General features: G+C 36.6%; 1 protein-coding gene across 1 annotated transcript in view; it reads right to left on the bottom strand.

Moving 5' to 3' along the window:
- The window catches only part of LMLN (leishmanolysin like peptidase), a 68591-nt gene that overhangs the window by 31169 nt on the left and 15232 nt on the right, over positions 1–22190 (bottom strand). The window contains exons 4-11 of the mRNA XM_060150432.1: positions 21402–21484; positions 20734–20857; positions 18175–18353; positions 13497–13602; positions 9841–9935; positions 6443–6560; positions 4874–4981; positions 1851–1927 (exon numbers count right to left, since the gene is read on the bottom strand). Coding sequence (XP_060006415.1) covers positions 1851–1927; positions 4874–4981; positions 6443–6560; positions 9841–9935; positions 13497–13602; positions 18175–18353; positions 20734–20857; positions 21402–21484 — 890 coding nt within the window. The remainder of the gene's footprint in view (positions 1–1850; positions 1928–4873; positions 4982–6442; positions 6561–9840; positions 9936–13496; positions 13603–18174; positions 18354–20733; positions 20858–21401; positions 21485–22190) is intronic.

Genomic DNA, 22190 nt, shown 5'->3' with positions numbered 1-22190 from the left:
GAAGATTTACACCAATATTTCCTTCTAAGAGTTGTATAGTTTTAGCCTTATATTTAGGTCTTCAATCCATTTTGAGTTAATTTTTATATATCATGTGTGGTAGGGTTCATTCTTTTGTATATGGATATCCAGTTGTCCCAACACCATTTGTTGAAAAAACTATTCTTTCCCCATTAAATGGTTTTGGCACCCTCGTCAACATCTTTACTCTTAACCATTATATATGTATGTGTGTACTTTGGTTGTGATGCATTTCTCACTGTGTGAGACACCATGCCTAAAAAACTTCTAAACAACATTTTGCAGAATGTGTGAAGGGCTTTGGGCAGTAGAAAGGACCACCTGAGATGCAGGGAGACATTAAAGAAAGGCAACTATAGTAATCCAAGGAAAAGATAATGGTGGCCTTGATAAATGTGACCCAAAAAGTAGACAGACTCCTGGGATACTGAAGAGCTGAAAATTAAGCAAGATTTATGATTGATTAGATGTGAGAGGTAGGGAGAGGGAGTTGTCAAGGATGAATCCCAGGTTTCTGGATGGAAACATGATAATGTCTTTTACTGGGAGAAGAAACTTAGCTAATCTACACTGAAGTCTTATGGATTTATGAAAATTAATTTCCACATCTACAATTTAAAAATACTGCCAGATACTTAGAAACATCTGGCTCATTTTTCTCTTGCAACAGAAAAAGGAAGAAATGCTTTAAAATTCACCAGTGCCATGGTTTCACTAGTCACTCACACACTCCACAGTGCTTTTATATCCTACTGGTATCTTAAAGAAACTAGCATTATTTACAGAAGGGCTATAAATAGGTTGTTAAACAGAGCAGCAGGACCACTTTTGTTGGCCATTGCTTGTTAGAGATAAATGGGAAAGAGCTATAATGGCACTAAAAGGAATCCAGCATTTTTTTTTTTCTTTTCAAAACTACTGATTTCCCGGGCTTCCCTGGTGGCGCAGTGGTTGAGAGTCCGCCTGCCGATGCAGGGGACACGAGTTCGTGCCCTGGTCTGGGAAGATCCCACATGCCGCGGAGCGGCTGGGCCCATGAGCCGTGGCCGTTGAGCCTGCGTGTCCGGAGCCTGTGCCCCGTGGCGGGGGAGGCCACGACAGTGGGAGGCCCACATACTGCAAAAAAAAAAAAAAAAAAAATGAATTTCCCTACTTGGTCCACTGAAAATGACGAGAAGCAATGACAACCCAGTAGAAATGAACACAGTCCCTAGACTGTGGTTTCTAAAAGCTATTCTCCATCAAAAGGAACATTCCAGTGCTCCTTGGAAGACTGGCTAATGCCAGATGTAGGATGATACAGGGTATGTGCAGATCAGTCTGGTACATCCTGCTATACCAAAAAGCAAGGAAGCTATCAAAAACTGAGACTTGTTAAAAAAAAAAAACCCAGGAACCCACAGTGAAAAAGACTCCCACCGGAGTCATTTAAAAACGGTATTCTATTGCTTTACAAGAAAGTTCTACTGCCTTAAAAACCAGGAATCTATACATAAACCAATTTCACTTACAATTAAAAAAAATTGTTTAGGTAAGCTTTTCCTTCATATCCGCATGGCCTCTACTTATTAAAAAATCTCATAATGCCAGGGATTTATTTCTATTCATTACTATACACCTCAGGGTCTCAAACATTTACTGAATGAATGAATGGAGGTGGTACAGGTAATGGATAGCTAACTGCACAAAATTTTAAAAATAGGTACATTTTACTTCAGTGTAAAATGTCAGTATTTTCTTAAGCTAATGTTTATTTCATCTTAATAGTAATCTTAATATTCATTTCATTTTAATAAACAATTCATATAAAATTCTCACAGCTGTCTTACCCAGTGTCCTCCATTAACGCCAGAGTGATTCGAGAGAGGACTCGGTTCTGGGTGTGAGAACCAGTCATTGCTTCATTCTGAAAATCACCAACAGATTTTAATTAGAAGACTGGACTCCTTGCAAGTCCCAATAATTTCCGTGAGTGCTTTGATGTATATTTAAAATGTTGCAAGTGTGAGGGCTGACAAAATATTGACTTAAAATAGTGGAATACATAAGTCGTCTTTAAGATGACAAGACTGAAGCTTAAAGCAAAATCTACTTTCTGCCTCAAATGTCTATAGTGTATACAATTTCCCTGTAATGATAGATAACTAGTGATAAAAATGAAGATAAATATATGGAAACAGAAATACTGTAAAAACATTACACTATTCAGGCAAAGTAAAGTGGGTGGTTGAGACAGATGCCCAGATAATGGAGTGGGGAATGGAATACTTGCCTGAATTACAAAGAAAATGCTTTTATAACCAACTTTCTATACTTTGCGATCACATATTAATATGCAAAACAAGTATCACAGAATCATAGGATCAAAGGAGTTGCCTGAGGGAACCAAAATATCAAGGTCTACTAACTACCCAATGTCTTTTTTTTTTTTTTTCCAGTGTCTTAATTTCTATAATAAAATTCCTACCAGGAGGTCACCTAATGGTAAGGACTTCACTGTCTCTCAAGGAAGCATATTCTATCTTTGGGAAGCTCTGATTATTCCTTTTTTTGGGCAGGGGGGCGCCTGTACGGCTTGCAGGATCTAAGTTCCCAGACCAGGGATCAAACCCATGATTTGATCAGCAGCGAAAGCACGGAGTCCTAACCACTGGACTCCAGGGAATTCCCGTATTCTGCTAATCTTTATGTTGAACACTGGATGGCCATCTCAAGTACTTTAATATCATCTTTTAAAAAAAATAGTTCAAGGACACAAAGTTGATTTCAGAGGAAAGGCAGCGGTTAATGAAACTAATAAAATGACTACTCTCAAGTTTTCTATTGAAAACTAAGTAAATTTTCATTTCTGGACAATCTACAGCTTTCTAAAGGGAATCACTTGAGAAAACTGCTTAAGGAAAATAAACTTATTCCCATGTGAGAAATAAGTGTACGTGTCTTCCGTAAGTTTTTATCACTGTTACTTTGTGGTCACCTAGATAAGAACAGTCAGCACAAGCATTAATTTCACTCTTTTCATAATTTTGCTAACTTGGATCATGGTGTATGTAACCTGCAACCATTTAATTATTTAAACAGACGTCTAAAAAAAAAATACACACACACACATACACACACACACATATACACCCTTTGACCCAGAAATTCCATTTCCAGGGATTTATCCTTCCTTTTTCTATATAAACAAATCTGATCTTGCATTAACTTTCTAGTTCTGCTCCCCTGGAAACCTAATAAGGGTGGAATGTCAACTGTGTTACTAGGCAACGGGACTTAAGGAAAAAACACCACCTGTTATGCCTCTAGACTTGGGATTACTATAAATGAACATGAATACCTGTTGGTAAACCACAGTTTTGGACTTCTCTGTGTGCAGTGATTCTTATGGGTATGTCCCTTACAGGCATCTGGAAGTTATGTCTATGAAACTGTTAAAAAAAGATGTTGGTTCTTATTTGGGACATGGTACTTCTAAACCAGGCTGGTTCTTGCACCCCTCTATTATGGTCTTATGCTTATGGTATTTGAGTTGGAGGGAGAGGGAGAGAGGCATGGATGACAGCTGTTAGACTACTGTGTAGAGCACTAGAGAAATGCCTGACTCTGACATGCTGGCATGCTGTACTTTCTTTCTTGTATCCTTCTAATGGTTTTTGAATGTGACCTGTTTAGGTCTTATAGGTTTGACTGACTGTTTAGTTGAACCAAAGAACACCTACTGGAATGCCACTCCTGTAAGGCACTGAAGATATAAATAAATTGCTCATTACAACATTTTAAAGACAAAAAATTTAAAACATAATTATTCATTAAAAAGGACTGTTTTTACATTCATATAATATTATGTAGCTGTTTAAAAATAAGTAGATCCATGTATACAGTCTATTCTACTAATGCATGTATTTTTGTAATGTAAATGAGCTCATGTGAGACTAGTAAATAAGGGAATGACATCAGTATAAGATGGAATCATGTTGGTTCATAATGATTCCTCTCTGGATTTTAATGTTTTGTGCAATGGAGCAATAGCAGCTAAATTAATCACTTTGCTGTACACCTGAAACTAATACAACATTGTTAATCAACTATGTTCCAATATAAAATAAAAAACAAACAAAAAACCAAAATACACTAAGAGAGCAGAACACAGCAACAGAGGAGTGCTGTGCTGTGTATGATGCTCATTCACTCCATGTTCTTCCAACTGGCTCAGTATGGCCAGAGGCTTTGTCTTCGAAGTGTTTGTTGCATTGTTCTCTTACCTTTGTACATTTTACTCTTGTCCCCATTATTCAGATTTATAGTCTCCCATCTATCTACCATTGCCTTTTGCTATTGTTTAAGGTAAAGAAATACTAGAGTAAATACAGGAGTTTATTTATTGGAAATATGATGTCTTTTCAGACTGAGCTAGTACTTTTATTACGACTTATTGCTTTTGTTAATAACCTGGTATTTGTGTTTCCTACAATCCTTGTTACTTTTAGTGTTCGATTTTGAAGAAAGAGGTTCCTTAGGAAAGCATACATTGTATGATAGCAGAAGCACTTATACTGCCTTGGAAAGATGTCTAAGATATATTGTTAAATGAAAAAAGTTGCATAAATGTATGAACCTATTAAAAAAAAACTGTGTGTCAGTGTTTCTGTCTATCTATCTAACATTTCTGGAAGGATATTTAAAAAACTTAAATAGTGATTACATCTGGAAAGTGGATCTGGAAAGCTAAAGGGGAAAGAGACTTTTTAAATTTTTTTACTTTATAACCTATTATATATTTGAATAAGTTGAGTACGAATTCTTTTATTAAAGAAAAGATATGTCTAGTAAAATTCTAAAATAAACTGACCTCTAATAATCGCTTTTCCCAATGGTTGAGCTCAGTGCCCATACCACCTTGATTTTCAAGTTCCATTCCCTCCAGAATCGGACAGTTAAAATGTTTTCGTGCTTCATCCTAATAATCAGAAAAAAATAAGTAAATAAACCCTACAAAAGTACAACATAACGGCAAACTCCTTACCACACTGGATATAATAAAGTAGTCATTAAAGAATTACTTTGGTGAGAAGAGAGAATGTCTTCTAAAAATATAGGTTTTTTTTGTTTGTTTTTGTTTTTTGCGGTACGCGGGCCTCTCACTGTTGTGGCCTCTCCTGTTGCAGAGCATAGGCTCCGGACACGCAGGCTCAGCGGCCAGGGCTCACGGGCCCAGCCGCTCCACGGCATGTGGGATCTTCCCAGACCGGGGCACGAACCCGTGTCCCCTGCATCGGCAGGCGGACTCTCAACCACTGCGCCACCAGGGAAGCCCTAAAAATATAGTTTTTAATATAATTAAATATTTTGATACTGTCACACTTTTCTTTGCTATTGAACTCTATTTCTCTTAATATTTTTTCCTCTATTTGAAGATTTTGGCTTTAAGTCATATATTTCAAAAAAGTTATAGACTGGTATGATTGCCATTTGTAACTGTTGTGTCAACAATGATTTTAATGCAGGTATAAACTGCTCTTATTATGGATATAGTTTTTGTAAGAAAAATAAGTTGTTCATTAGAAAACAATTTTGTTCATTTGGTTTCGTCTGTCCTTCAGCTAGAGATTTCCAGGGATGGGAAATATCCCAAGAGCAGTGCAAAAGTTCAGAGGTCAGAAGGAGCTGTGTGTAGTCAAGGAAGGGGGAGAAGGGAGAATAGGTTTCTGTCATTAAACAAGAGGGTGTGATGATTAATTTTATGTGTCAACTTGGCTGGGCCACAGATAGCTGATCAAACATTATTCTGAATGTTTCTGTGAAGGTGTTTTTGGATGAGATTAACATTTAAATTAGTGGGCTTTAAGTAAAGCCGATCACTCTGTAACATAAATGGGCCACTCAGTTGAAGGCCTTCATAGAACAAAGGCTGACTTTACCCCTGAGCAAGAAGGAATTTTGCCAGCCGACTTCTTCTGGACTCAAACTAGAACTGTTCCCTGAGTCTTCAGGTTGCCAGCCCACCTCATCAGATTTTGGACCAGCCAATTACTTAAAATAAATCTCTTTATCTTTTTCTCTCTCAACACATCCTGTTGGTTCTGTTTTTCTGGAGAACCCTGACTAAAACAGACTCCAAATGAAACGACCAGCAATTATGCATATAGTACCAGGGATCCTAAGAGGTATCACAACAGACCACTGGTATCACAACTTAAAGCAGTGGGTAGAATGCAGCCATAAGAGTCATCGCCAAATTTCTGTTTCCTCAGATTGTGCTTGGCCTGTAGCTTTACTGTACTGCCTTTATATTATGTTTCCTACTACAGGCTTTGAAATTTAATCATTAGATCTTAAACAATAATGATTAGTAAAGAAGGGACTATAATGAACGAAAAGAGCAGATGGCTCATGAGACATGAAGTTCAGTGATACTCACAACAACACGAGGTGTTACTAGAAGATACACAGTGTGAGGAACTCTCTTATTATCTCGAATATCCCACAATCTCTCCACTTTTCGAACTACTTTATCACTCCATTGATATAATCCAAGACTGCAATTAAAGAATAAAAAGACAGTCCTTTTTGCAAATTCACCACCACTTTAAGTGTAAAAGTGTTTATGAATATCAATATGAAATTAAAATATTTGAGCTTACTATACACCAAGTGCAAGCAAAGACTTGATAGCATTTTCTAATTTAATCTTTTCAATAACTTTATGAGATTATCATCACTATTTTGCAGGTAAAGAGACAGAAGCTTAGAGAGATGAAGTAACTTGCTCAAATTCAAATAGCTAATTTTTGGCTAAGATGACAATGAATTACTTCCTCTTAACAAATTTACTGGATAAAACAAAAGCATGTCTAGAGACATATCCTAGTACTGCACATAACAAAACTTAACAAAAGGTGACATTTTAATTTAGTGGGAAAGCATAATTTACTTAATAACTGTGCTGTAAAACTGCTTATCCTACTAGGAAAAACAAAGTTAAATCCCTATTTTACTCCATATACAGAAATAAATTCCAGACAAATGTCAGTAAAAACGGCAGAGTAAGGACCCCTGAACTTTGTGAAAGCAATGGGGAAAGTATCAAAATTGGCCAAATGAACTTTTTCAGAACTCTGGAAATTAACCAAAGGCTTGTAGTAATCCAGGAAGCACTTCTTTAAGAAAAATGGATGAATCTCAGTAAGAATAGCAAGCTTTGTGGTGTTTTCCCATGCCCTCTCTCCAGCTTTGTGGCAGCTTTGAAAACCAACAGCCCACAATCATGGTGAAAATCAGCAATCTGGCAGCCAGAGGGAACAGAAGGGGGTTGACTGGCAGAATGCATTAAAAAAAAAACATGATCCAACTATGTCTACAAGAGACATGGTTCAGAGTCAAGGATACAAATAGGTTGAACGTAAAAGGATTAAATGCCTTTTATGCCCATGCCTTAGAAAGATTATTAATTCCTTTCCTTTTTCTGTGGCAAGGCAATGTTTAAACATAAATAGTGAACAAAGCCAACAAGAAAATAATCAGTTTTTACCTCATTAATAACTCCAATATTCTCTTCATCATTCACATTTCAAGATTAATGGTTTCTCCAAATAAATAGGTTAGGGCCAAATCCGACTCTTTCTATGTCTAACACCTGAATTTCATATTATTATATTATGTCCATTTATACTGTAAGATTTCCTGCTTTTGAGGAATATCCCGAATGTAAGAAAGCACTGCAAATTATCAGCTTAACAATGGTTCTTGTGTGTAGTCATCTCTCTCCTCCTTACCTACATCACTGTGTAGATGTTGCCTATCTCACTATTTATGTGTTTCCCATAAAGACCACAATTCTTAGGAAAGACCAGACTTCTCCCATACCACCAAACGAATACAATCTAGGAAGTAAAACATGTATTTCTACATTAGAGTTGTTTCTTCACATGTACTCTAAAAAAATACTATGATGAATAAAGTACTATCTGTTTTAATATTTACTTCTAGCTACCTAAATGGAGATCTTTGTGTGAGAATTAATTTTGTATTCTACATCCATATACCACTACTCTGATAAAGAGATGAAAGAGTGTCAGCACCCCGAGAAGGTTTCCTTATGCCCTCTCTCAATCTGTTCAACTTGTATGGCATTTAATAGCCTGCGGCTTCAAGTAAAACTACTATGTACATCTTTTACCGTTGACTGTTTTTAAACTCCATACAACTGAACTATGACTTTTTTTTTTTTTTGGGCTGCGTTGGGTCTTTGTTGCTGTGCACGGGCTTTCTCCAGTTGCTACGAGTGGGGGCTACTCGTCATTGCGGTGCGCAGGCTTCTCACTGTGGTGGCTTCTCTTGTGGAGCACGGGCTCTAGGTGCGTGGGCTTCAGTAGTTGTGGCACACGGGCTCAGTAGTTGTGGCTCACGGGCTTTAGAGCACAGGCTCAGTAGTTGTGGCACACTGGCTTAGTTGCTCTGCAGCATGAGGGATCTTCCCAGACCAGGGATCGAACCTGTGTCCCCTGCATTAGCAGGTGGATTCTTTTTTTTTTTTTTTTGCGGTACGCGGGCCTCTCACTGTTGTGGCCTCTCCCGTTGCGGAGCACAGGCTCCGGACACGCAGGCTCAGCAGCCATGGCTCACGGGTCTAGCTGCTCCGCAGCATGTGGGATCTTCCCGTACTGGGGCACGAACCCGTGTCCCCTGCATCGGCAGGCGGACTCTCAACCACTGCGCCACCAGGGAAGCCCATGCAGGTGGATTCTTAACCACCGCGCCACCAGGGAAGTCCCTGGACTACGACTTCTTTTATTGAAACTTGTAACTGTGATATTCATACACTTTACTGCATGCAGCAATAATGTGTTCTTTTTAGTGCCTTGTAGTTTTTGGTTATAGGAATATATCACGATTTATTTATCCATTCTTCTATTGATGGACCTTTGGGTGGTTTCCATTTTTTGTTTATTAATAACAAAACTGCCATGAACATTCATTTTCATGTCTTTTTGTGGACATGTGCTCTTAATTTAGAGATTTATTTTTTATATAAATGCATGCAAATGGTTATAGTTCTGTGACTGATATTCTATATAAAATTCTTGATAATTTTTTTTTAGTAATTCTTGGTATTATTTCTTTTAGGCCCTGAACCTCTAGGTCACTGTTAATATGATGAGCTAAATAAAATACCAGTTAACATGTAAATATTGCCACGTACAGGCAATAATTATTAAAAAACCAAACTATAACCAACCCATATTTTCCCATGGCCTGACTCTCCTATAAAGTAATACAAGCTACAGAGTGGTGGAAAAGAGCTCTGCCTGGCAAAGAGTCCTGGCTCTTTGGATAAATCACTTAAGTTTTCTCCATCTCAATTGTTTCATCTGTAAAATGAAAAGGTGAAGCTAAATGAACTCTTTTTTTTTATTGGAGTGTAATTGTTTTATAATGTTGTGTTAGTTTCTGCTGTACAATGAAGTGAATCAGCTATGTGTATACATATATCCCATCCCTCTTGGACCTCCCTCCCACCCTGCACCCCCATCCCATCCATCTAGGTCATCACAGAGCACTAAGCTGACCTCCCTGTGCTATACAGCAGGTTCCCACTAGCTAGCTATTTTACACATGGTAGTGTATACATGTCAATCCTAATCTCCCAATTCATCCCACCCTTATATCCTATCTTGTTTTAATAAGATAGGACATACAATCTTCTTAGGCTAGCCATAAAGCCACTATTATTTATGGAACTTAACATGCTATGATTCTCAGCTGCTAGTCTTAGCACTCTCCTAAAAGAGAAGAACAAGAACAAAAAAAACCAAATACCTATAGTTAAAAGGTGGGAGACCATCTGCAAATCTTGAAGTTAGAGGATTTCCATCTTTATCATGGTAGAATGCAAATAGCCCAGCAGAGAAACCCTGTAAGAAAAAGTTCAAAATGTCTTACAGTGAAAAATATCAAATCTGACTATAGATATCACAACATGCCACTATCAAAAGAGAACACTGATACAACCACATAAAAGTGTCAGGCCAATATTTCTACAGGAACTTGCCATATACTGGAATTGGACTGAAATTAAGTGTTTCATATTATGAATTTTAAATTTCAATTACTTGAGATAATTCTAAGTGAGGAAACCAAAAGTAATAGTAACAAAGACATTCTTTGGTTGGTATAGACAATGCATTTATTTGTTTAAAGACGTGTTTATAATAGTTGGTCCTCTTCACATGAACTTACTAACAAACTCTACAATTGCAACCAGGGAAATTTACTATTAACAACAATTAACAATACAGTTTAGAGCAGGGGGGTGTGCTAGTAAGATCACTCATAAAAATTCAAAGTCTTTGATACCAAAGTCCATATTTAATATATATCTATATCTAAAATAAAAAAGACTATAAATGTGTGTTTATGTGCGGGGGTGTATACTTCGGAAAAAAGACTGGAAACATATCGAAATGTTAGCTGTGGTTCTTTTGATGGTAGAATAATGTGTAAAATCATCTGTATTTCTAAAAGTTTTTTACAATGTGAATTTGTGTGTTTATAATCACATTTTTAGACAGTATTTTAAAGAAGTCTTCAATTTTAATAAGATAGTAGCTACTTCACATAAAGGTATTCAAATTCCCATTCTCTATCCCCTCTCCCAAATAAGATGAGAAAATGGGCAAAAAAAAAAATTACTGACATTTGATATCTCCTATTTCATTAGTGAGATTTCTTTTCTTACTTTCTTTCCTAACCTAATAACTAAAACAAAGTGCTTTTGTAACTACTAATTTAAGTATGGTTTTTTTTTTCTTTCTTTTTTTTTTTTGCGGTACACGGGCCTCTCACTGTTGTGGCCTCTCCCGCTGCTGAGCACAGGCTCTGGATGCGCAGGCTCAGCGGCCAAGGCTCAGGGGCCCAGCAGCTCCGCGGCATGTGGGATCTTCCCGGATGGGGCACAAACCCGTGTCCCCTGCATCGGCAGGCGGACTCTCAACCACTGTGCCACCAGGGAAGCCCTTAAGCATGTTTTATACACTGAGACTATGCTATAGTTTATATCCAAATAACTAACAATCACAAATGATCACTTAATTAATCTATTTCTTTGGCAAATGTCTTTGCTTACATAACTGTGGCCTGTGTCATTCAAGGCTTGCCAAAATGATTAATGGAATCCAGAGTATTCTTTTATTCCTACATTTCTTCTTTTTTAATCTCTGAAGATGCAAAGAACATTTAATGGAGTCAGGTAAGAAAATCTAAACAGTTTTTAATATACAATTCACTGAAGTTATATAAAGCTTAAAATAGTATGCTGTGCCTCATCTTTCATAATATTCTAAATACACATTTTTTTCCACAATATCAATTTGAAAATTTTTCTAAGCACTCACATTTCAGAAGGCTTATCTGGTATTGAAAGAACCAGGAATGATTGTATTTGATAGCTAGAGCAATATATAACTTTATAGGGAATAAGTGTATTTGTTAAACATTTAATTCTTAACATCCTTCAGGATGGTTTTTGAGACAAACTAATATTTTAAATTTCCTAGGTTTTTACAATTTTTTAAATAATTCAAATACACAAAAAAGTTTAAAAATCTAATAGAAACTTAGGTATACTCCTTAAGAGGATTTAAGATATTCGTTTTGCCAGATCTTCTTCAGACTTTTTTTTAAGAAATAAAACACTGCAGAATAAATACCGTTGAAGGCCCATTACCTTCACCCTTTCTCTTCCCACTTTTCCCAGGGGTAATCACTACCTTAAAGTCAATGTACATAGTAACTCTCACACATGTTTTTATATTCAATGGTGTCTGACTTTAATTTGAGAGTCCCTGATTGCTAAAGTAAATCTGAATATGTTCTCATATTCTTCTTGGCCAATTGGACCTTTTCTTTTGTGACCTGCCTGTTCATAACCTAATTTACCTCATATCTGGGACCTCTGCATTCATGTTCACTTATATACTAGACTTAAAACCTGCTGTTTTTTTCTGGTTCTCTCAACATCAAGTATCTATTGTTTTTGGAGCTTAAAGCTTAAAATGTTACTTAGAATGATGCTTGTCTTTCATCACAATAGCAGGTTTAACTTACTTTTTTAATAAAAGGAAAAGAGATGATTCATTTTAGAATCTCCTTACTTGAAGACCAGAAGTGCTATCTGGATACACTAGAGTTTCACTGAATTATCCAAGGTATTTGCTGATTTAAAGACTGAGGTCATACATAATAGCTCATGAAATAAGACTAATAAATGATAGTCACTAATTTTATTATACCTTACTATGTAGAGCATGGTGCTAAGCCATTTATGTTTCATCTTATTTAATCTTCAAGAAAAAAATCCATTGTAGTATGTACTACTATATTCATTTTATAGATGAAACAGAGGCTTACAAAGGCTAAATAATTTGTAATAGATCCCAAAGATTTTTAGCAGTAAAGCTAAGGAGATTCACACCTAGATCTGCGTCTCTCCCTCTCTCTTTTTTTAAATAATGTACTCTATAGTGGGTGCTACCATTTAAAAAAAATTTTTTTTTTTTATAAATTTATTTATTTATTTTTGGCTGCGTTGGGTCTTCGTTGCTGCATGAGGGCTTTCTCTAGTTGCGGTGAGCGGGGGCTACTCTTCGTTGGGGTGTGCAGGCTTCTCATTGCGGTGGCTTATCTTGTTGTGGAGCACCTGCTCTAGGCACATGGGCTTCAGTAGTTGTGGCATGTGGGCTCAATAGTTGTGGCTCGCGGGCTCTAGGGCACAGGCTCAGTAGTTGTGGTGCACAGGCTTAGTTGCTCCGTGGCATGTGGGATCTTCCCAGACCAGGGATTGAACCTGTGCCCCCTGCACTGGCAGGCAGATTCTTAACCACTGCACCACCAGGGAAGTCCCATTCTCTCTCTTAATCACTGCATTTTACTCCCATCTATTTTCTAAACACATGAATGACATCAGGAGGACATTTCCTAGGTTTTAGGCAACTTTATTTAATTCCCCAGACATACTGTAAAAGTTTACTACTTTGGACCAATTGGGGAAAAGCAAAGTTCTGAATCAGTTAATATATATAAAATTCAGAAAGTCTAAATAGACCAAGAACACTTTTAGAAATGAGATCTCTGTAAGAGATAAGAAAGATCTATAATTAACATATCAGCTATCATTTTAGATGAAAGTGAATTTTTTTTAATTACTAAGTTTCTTCTTAAGAAGCTTAATCATTTTTTCAAAACTCCTATTTGCCCAATGGATTTACTTGTTTCATTATTTTAGGTAGTATAAGTCAACCGAGCTGCTATCCTAATCATTAAAAATTGTCTACTGGCAGAGGTCTATTCAACTAGGTTTTACTGAACACGATCTAAGAAGCCACAAAATCTTAAATTTTAACATATACATCAAAATGAGAGTATAATCAGAAAATCAAGGCATGAAGGAGAGAACAATAGTTAACAGCAAAATTTACCAGGGCATGAATAATCTCATGTTTCACTGTAGACAGCATCCCAACAAACTCCTGAGGCTGGGTAGAGATCATATTTGGACAGAGGTTAGCATATCCTGCAATTGGCCTGTTAAAAGACATTAAATTTTTAATTATATTCCAGGACAATATGTATTATACTTACTAACCTATATTTTTCTATCAAAAACTGATCAAGGTCAGAAAAATCTTTGTGAAATATCAAATGTCATTTTACAACATAACATCTAACTTTCACTGTCTTTTACTTTCAAGACATATACCTGTGTTCTCCTATGACATTGCTAATCAGCAGCTGTTCCCTCAAGAGGATAGAGTCAGTTAATTATACTTCAGTGTGAATTTGTAAAGTATGTCAATATGTACCAAAAAAGGGAATGAACTAAAAAATTTTAATTATAACACTATTTTTCTTGCAAAATTCATTTCTGACTTCAGCATTTCACTATATATATAGGCACAGGGACAGACAAGTAGGTAGAGAGGAAAAGTAGGTACAAAAGAGGACAATAAGCAAATCATTCAGGTTGCTGCAAGTTGCTGAACCTTCTGATTTCCATTTCACTATTCCCTTTCTCCTGTCCCAATAATGCCTTCATTAACATAATTTTTTTAAAAATTTATTTATTTTTGGCTGTGTTGGGTCTTTGTTGCTGCACATGGGCTTTCTTCTAGTGTCGTGAGCGGGGGTTACTCTTCGCTGCGGTGCGCAGGCTTCTCACTGCGGTGGCTTCTCTTGTTGCAGAGCACGGGCTCTAGGCAGGCGGGCTTCAGTAGTTGTGGCTCGTGGGCTCTAGAGCGCAGGCTCAGTAGTTGTGGCACATGGGTTTAGTCGCTCTGCGGCATGTGGGATCTTCCCGGACCAGGGCTCGAACCCATGTCCCCTGCATTGGCAGGTGGATTCTTAACCACTGCCACCAGGGAAGCCCAACATAAAGTTTTTTATCTTCCTATTATCTTCTTTCATACAGTATTCTATACCTTCTAGAATCTACAGAATTCTATATCTCTTTCTGAGCCTAGAACTTGAGAGTCCAAGAGCTCACGAGGACCCACAGTAATTCAATCAGTTTCACCACACACCCCCCTGCCTTTCAAAAGCTGTGACAAACAGTAAGGAACCCCAAGGTATTTCTCCCAACACTACCTCAACATTTTACCATAGAAATACCACAAACCTCCCCAAATGGTGATGGCCTAGTTACAGAGTAACATTTGCCTTATTTAGTTAAAAAAACATACAGTGCACTTTCTTCATACTTGAAAACAACAGACTTGCACTTAGAAAAGTATGAGTATAATTCACTCACCAAAATATTGCCACGGTGACCTCTAAGATATAAAATAAACGTCACTATCAGGCTTAAACCCTGTCAGGGACTTCCTACTGCATTTATTATTTTTTTTATTTTTTCCACGGTATGTGGGCCTCTCACCACTGTGGCCTCTCCCGCCGCGGAGCACAGGCTCCGGACGCGCAGGCTCAGCAGCCATGGCTCATGGGCCCAGCCGCTCCGCGGCATGTGGGATCTTCCTGGACTGGGGCACGAACCCGCGTCCCCTGCATCGGCAGGCGGACTCACAACCACTGAGCCACCAGGGAAGCCCCCTACTGCATTTAGAATGAAACAGCCCTGTCTACTTCTCCCTCCAATGCATCCCCTAAAGCTCTCATCCTCAAGCACAGTTTCCACTGGAGTGGCTTCTAAGAGCAACAGGTAGACACAGCATTTTCCTAACATAAGCTCTTTCTCCAGCTCTTTATTTGGCTGAAGCCTATCGATTTTCAGGTTATATCTAAAGTTTCACTTTTCCAAAGAGGCCTTTTTTGCCCAGTTGATCTAAATTATGTTTCCCCCTTTTGTTCTCTTTTATGTTGCAACACCCTGTCTTTTTCTACAAAGTATTTATCATATTTGAAGTCACATGTCTATTTGTATCAGTATTTAACTAACATCTGACTCCCTCTGTAATTTGTAAGATCCATGAGACAGGTACACGTGTCTATTTTGTTCACCTAGTCTGCTGGCAACATATTAAGCGCTCAAATATTTATGGAATGAAATAACGCAATATAGCAGTTTTGAAGGAAAGTTTCACTTCTACTAAAAAGATTCAAAAAGAACAACTTAAGATATTGCTCTTCTAACGTCAACATTCTCCTCATAAGCAACCAAAATTTTCCCCATGTATGAGAATACATACATGAGTAGCTTCAGATTCACTGACACGAGGAACATTTACTCTTTCAGCTAGTCATTCACACCTAAAGTGAACCAAATGTTCAAGTGCCTTAAAGAAATATAATAACAGTGAAAAGAAAGTGAGATGCATCTCTGGGCTATGGGATTCTCATCTGTGTGATAACTCCTATGTTGGATTCTCTCCCCAAAAGACAATTAGATACTTTAAGTAACTTCAGTATTATCAGATGCTGAAAGGAGCTGAACTAATCCAGACCCATCTCAGCATGGGATTTTATATCCCTCTCCCTACTTCCCCAGGGAAGCCATTCTGTTCCTAATACATAAGGTTCACTTTAACATGTCTTTTGTTTAAAAAAGTAATTAAAGCTCATTGGAAAAAGCTATATATCCAAACATATAGAAATGTATGAAGAAAAAAGTAAAAATTCCCTATTTTACAAACTACCACCACTAAATTCCACTATCACAGGTAACTGCTATCAACAATTGGGGTGCTTTATTTTTTAGAGTGACCAGCCATCCTGGTTTGCCTAGGACTGAGGGGTTTCCCGAGATATGGGACTTTCAGGGCTAAACCAAGGGTACTCCCGAGAAAATTGGGATAGTGGGTAATCCTAATTATTTTTGACTTTTACCTTAGCACATTCAAGTCCATACACAGAATTTTTGTTTGTTTTTTTTTTTGTTTTTTGCGGTACGCAGGCCTCTCACTGCTGTGGCCTCTCCCGTTGCAGAGCACAGGCTCGGGACGCGCAGGCTCAGCTGCCATGGCTCAAGGGCCCAGCTGCTCCGCGGCATGTGGGATCCTCCCGGACCGGGGCATGAACCCGTGTCCCCTGCATCGGCAGGCGGACTCACAACCACTGTGCCACCAGGGAAGCCCCATACACAGATTTTTAAAACAAGTATGAAATCGTATTATGTACACTGTTTTGCAATGTTCTTCTGACACTCAACAGTATATTAAAAATGAGATTGTGTGTGTGCACAATCCATATGGTTTAGGTCAAATTAAGATAAAGAGCCATGATTTTGCAGCACTGCTATTATGAAGGTATATTTCTCAAAGACACCTACTTTAAGAAGTATCTCATTTTATCAAGTAACTTGTCATTCATTTAGCACTTCAAATACCATATTTCCTTGATATTGAGACACCAGTAATTATAAAATTTCATAAATTTAATGACAGCTTCTCAGGAAAAAAGGAACAATCTATTAAATACATATATCCTTTTTACTAAACAATAGTACATATAATCTTCAAAACCATATAGCACTTCCTTCTTCAGTAATATATTAAATATTTGACTCGATGCATTCTCAACATTCAGAAGCTAAAGATTTTTGAGTTTACTTCATGGATCAATAATTATATAGTAACATGCTAACAGACTGCTTTCATAATCCATGATGCTGACTTTGACCTCCTTACCACCTTCAGTATTGACAGTATAATTCTGAAGCATATATTAGTGTTTCCTTTGTATTGGATACTTGGTCCTACTAATAATTTCATTTTTTCCTTAAATTAATTAGCTATCAATAGAACTGAAACAGCTCTTTAAAGTCAGCTAGTATTTTGATAGGTAGATGAATGTTCAGGAACTCAGCAACAGTCCTTACATTCACTGGACCATTGAATGTGGTCACTTTAACTCTCCTAGATTTGAGAATGTCACATACAAACTATACTGAGACATACCAGTTTCTACTGCCTTTAACTGATTTGTCTGGTGTGTAACAGGCAATCTTCTGTATGCATAACAACTTTATTTCAAGGCTGCTTCACTGAGAAAAAATTTTTGAAATATTTTTTAAATAAAAAAGAGGGAGTGGCTAGGCCCATGAGCCATGGCCACTGAGCCTGCGTGTCCGGAGCCTGTGCTCCGCAACGGGAGAGGCCACAACAGTGAGAGGCCCGCGTACGACCAAAAAAAAAAAAAAAGAGTCCTTTTTTTTTTTTTTTGCCAAGCAACATGTGGGATCTTAGTCCAGCCGGGGACTGAAGTGGCTCCTCCTGCAGTGGAAGTGTGGAGACTTAACCACTGGACCGCCAGGGAAGTTCTGGGACTCTAAATTTTTTAGAGACAATTAAGCTAAGTGAAGGACATAATGATATGACAATTAGATGAACAGTTATTTTGAACATCTTACAGTTCAGCACAGAAGTGCTAAAATTAAAGTTCAAATTGTTTCCTTACAGAGGTGTCATCACTTTCAAAGAAAATTCTATTGACAGTAGACTTTTCCTTTGGAATTGGTACTTATATTACCATATGCATAGCAGTTGTATAACCTGGTTCCCCCACCACACCCCAATCCAGGCAGTATGCCATTTCTTACTACTGGAGGTAATCTCGCAAATGCAAACTTCTTGTACTCTCAACACTTAGAATATGTTTTAAGAGTTCTTTTAGATCTTGGGAAATAAGTCTCAGGGGAAAGTTTACCTGTCCATTTTTGCTTCCTGCTGACAATAGGCTGCATAAGAGATGATGTTTTCATGGCTGCACCTCTCAGTGGCCAGAGCACCAACATAAAGAACAAAGTCTGCATCCCGGACTCCCTCTTGGTCTGGCACGCCCACTGCTCCACAGGGCCACTTACCCCCACAGCAGACTCTGCATTGCTATGCCCATGGGGGACAACAACGGAAAAACAGACCAGAGATGAGGTTAGCTATCAGGACTTTTAATTTATAATGAATCCAGACTCTAAATATGTATGATTTAATTTTTATTTATTATCCTTCAGCTTTTATCAAAATCCATACCTCTCTCTACTCAATTCCTATCTCTAATTTTAAATTTATTTTATTAAAATTTCTACTTTATATACTATAATCATAAATGTATAATATTAATTAAAACAAACAATTGCTATTTATAAAGGGCATGCAACCAGGGTACAAAAAGGACAGCAATAGAAAAGGTTTTATTAAACCCTGAAACTAGGTGAAAATTACAAGGGACCTTCTTGTACACATTTTTTTTAGCAATTTCCCGTGAATCTATAGTTACTTCAAAACTAATTAATAAAAAACTTTATTTACTGGAAGTATTTTCCTATTATAAGTAATTCATGTATCTTGTTAAAAATTCAGATAATACAAAAGTATATAAGGTAAAAAGTTAAAGTCATCTTGTAATATTACCTTTGTTTCTAGTTTTCTAAGCAAACTTTGCCCTTTTAACATACGTTTTTTAGAGAACTTCTTCTATCAAAGTTCCTAAACAATCATGATCTCCAAATTATAAATAGGAAAATCAGTAAATGGTGTTTTTTTTAAGGCATAGGTGATGCTTGTAGAGAGAGAAAAGACAGAAATTCTCATTTCATTACATTGTTTACTCTTGCTTCTCTAATACATGTATTTATAATTTTAAAATTCAATTACTTTAATCTGTTAATAGTTGATATTAAGAAAAGCTGTGATTTAATAGCATTCTTTACATGATCTCTCATTTATTTAAAAAAAAAAATCAGGACCCCCAAGAAGATAAGTAGAAAGCAGAATTTGAAAAAGCCAAAAGAATTAAAAACAAAAATACCTTAGAAAAAAAGCAAAGAAATATGCCTTAATATGTCTAGGAAATATCTCTAAATGTCTCAGGAAAAGAGATAAATATGTAATTAACAGGTTGTTTCAATTTTTAAACATGTTCCCCAAACCCTCTATGCTTTCAAGAAATTTGATAAAAGAAATGGAAGCTGAGTAAGTTAGCTGTATTAGTGCCAATATACAGGGTTCTAAAAGCCTTTAGTGAGCTTCAAATACTCTGAGAAAAAAATTATAAAGTAAACTTCAACTATATGCTTAATTTTGCTTACAAAGTCAATGTTTAATAATGTATTCATTTTCTAAAAGTAATGAGAGAACACAGCTCAATAGAGAAAAGCTAAAGCAATAATCATATTTTCCAAAATATAGGTATAAATAAATTGGCTTTCTGGTTTACACATTTAAACTTTTTATATTTTTTCTGATACAAATAATAGATGCTTAATATGAAAAATCAGAACATTACAAAAATTATAAGTTAACAAATAAAAGCCCTCCATAATCCAACTCAATGAAAACCATTAAAATTTTATGTCTCCAGATTTTTTAATATATGTATACCTCCAGATTACTTCATAATTTTTTATATGTGTGTATACACTTCTTATTTTTTATGCTTTTATTTCAGTTTTACTGAAAGCTGAAGAATTGATGATAATTTTTAATTTTTAAATGAAATAGACTAACTACCCATACTGATTTACAACTTTTTTTTCCATTTAAAAGCTTAACTATCTTTCCAAATCAGTATATAAAGATCTATTTTGTTCTTTTTTTTTTTAATATTGTTCATTTATTTTGGCTGCACCGGATCTTAGTTGTGGCATGCAGACTCTTAGTTGCGGCATGCATGTGGGATCTAGTTCCCCAACCAGGGATTGAACCTGGGCCCCGTGCATTGGGAGCAAAGAGTCTTACCCGCTGGACCACCAGGGAAGTCCTTCTACTTCATTCTTTAACAGCTGTGTAGTGCTCCATTATGTGGTTATGCCATAACTTAAGTAATATTAATATAGGCATATTTATAGTTTTGCGAAGAATATCCTTGAACATATATTACATAGTTATAAGTATTTTTATGAAATACATTTCCAGGTTGGGTTAAAGCATACACATTATTTTTATTTGAAGAGATAATGTTAAATTGCCCTTTAAAAATTTTGAGGTATATAGCTGCTAAAAGATGTTTTGGAGGGCAAAGATAAAGTCCTAAGCAGAAACGATTCAGCAGCCTCAGAGATAAATTGAAAAAAGAAAAAAATAATTAAATTCACTTGAAAACCAATGAAAGAATAAAATCAGCACACCTAACTGTGATTACTTTTGGTAGAGAATGAAGCTTTTGAACTTAAGTCTGTAAAATCTTCTTAGTGACAATCACAGATTGAAAATCTGTCATAAGTTTATCCTAAAGAATAAGAACATTGCTAAGAGCAGGGTGAAATACCTGGAGGTGCTCCTCAGGCACTATAACGGGGCCACATCTTGTATGCTCTGCACATTCCCCAGTACAGCATCTATGGTGATCATTTTCCTTCCGTAGGTATTGGTATTGGTTTGTTGCACATTGTCTTCAGTTCATTCGTACATCAAAGTTTAATTACAAAAAAAAAATAAAGATGAGTTCACAGCAGTTAAAACATTGTAAAAAACTAGTAGCTGCTATGTTTATTTCATTTATAATAGTTACTATTTTAGTTAGAAAAGTAGTCTAATAAAGAATTTTGGTTCCATGGCAAATTCTTCTGATCTGGGTTTTCAAACACTCAAATACTTCAAAAGCCAATACTGTACACATGAAGGAAGGGGATATGGCAAAAAAGGGATATGGGAAAAAGCCAATACTGTACACATGAAGGAAGGGGATATGGGAAAAAGGGTACAACTATACCCAAGGAAAAGATCCAGTGGGTCACCTCATAATGGAAAATCGGGGAAAGAATGATTACCCAACAGATGCTCTTTTATTCTTTTTAAATATCTTACAGTTTGGTCTCCAGGAACCAGCATAATAAAATACTCCAGTATAAAGCTCACAATTTGCCATACTGACAGAATGGGGTGGGCAGAGTACTAAACAACTGAAGAAAATGACCTGTGTGTAATATGACATACCTACTAAGTAATATGGTGCCCGCAGGTCTACGAACCTGAAAAGTCTTCTCTAAATAAGAAACGGCTTGTGGAAAAAGTTTGGTCTAAATAAAAGTTGGAAAAAAAACCCAGTCAGAATTACAGCTAAAAGATAAACTATATTTAAAACAAGTAAGCATAGGATATTAATGACTAAGGGGAAAGAAGGAAAAAGCCTTATAATTCTGGAATATAGGTACTAGTCAAAAGTTGTGTGACTATGGCTAGGGAAAGATTGAGTCTAGGAGCAAAGGAATTTCCTCATTTACTAGTTTAGTTTGGAGGAAAGAACACCAGAAAGTTCCTTCCCTACCCCATTTAAATAGAATATTATAAAACATAAATCACAACTATTAATATTACTTTAAATTTGAGACTGATTTAGATTATTCCAACATGAAGGTAGTTTATGTTAAGAAAATCGTATATTTAGAAGATCTACTTTAGCCTCACCCATTTCTGTGACCCCATAATGAAGTGGCTTAATGTGTGTGTGTGCCTCTGTAACAGTTAAAAAACTTATGAGGCTAGCACCTCTATAAATGACCTTGGCATTTCATACTATCAGGCCAATTAATCTTCATGAGAATGAGCATTTCCACCAAGAGAACAGTGTTCTCAATGTTTTTAAAACATCATCTTTTTCATCCTATCTGAAGCATGCTCTGCTCCCCTAAAACTTAAAAGGACAAGTAAAAATATGAGAATGATTTAATATCAAATTATAAAATGAGAAGACTAACTTAATATCAAATATGAACAAAGTTTTGG

This window comes from Lagenorhynchus albirostris, chromosome 5 (genome assembly GCF_949774975.1).
Source record: "Lagenorhynchus albirostris chromosome 5, mLagAlb1.1, whole genome shotgun sequence".
NCBI classification, from domain to species: Eukaryota; Metazoa; Chordata; class Mammalia; order Artiodactyla; family Delphinidae; genus Lagenorhynchus; species Lagenorhynchus albirostris.
The sequence above is the reverse complement of the archived record's forward strand: the minus strand, read 5'-3'. Positions and strand labels throughout refer to the sequence as shown.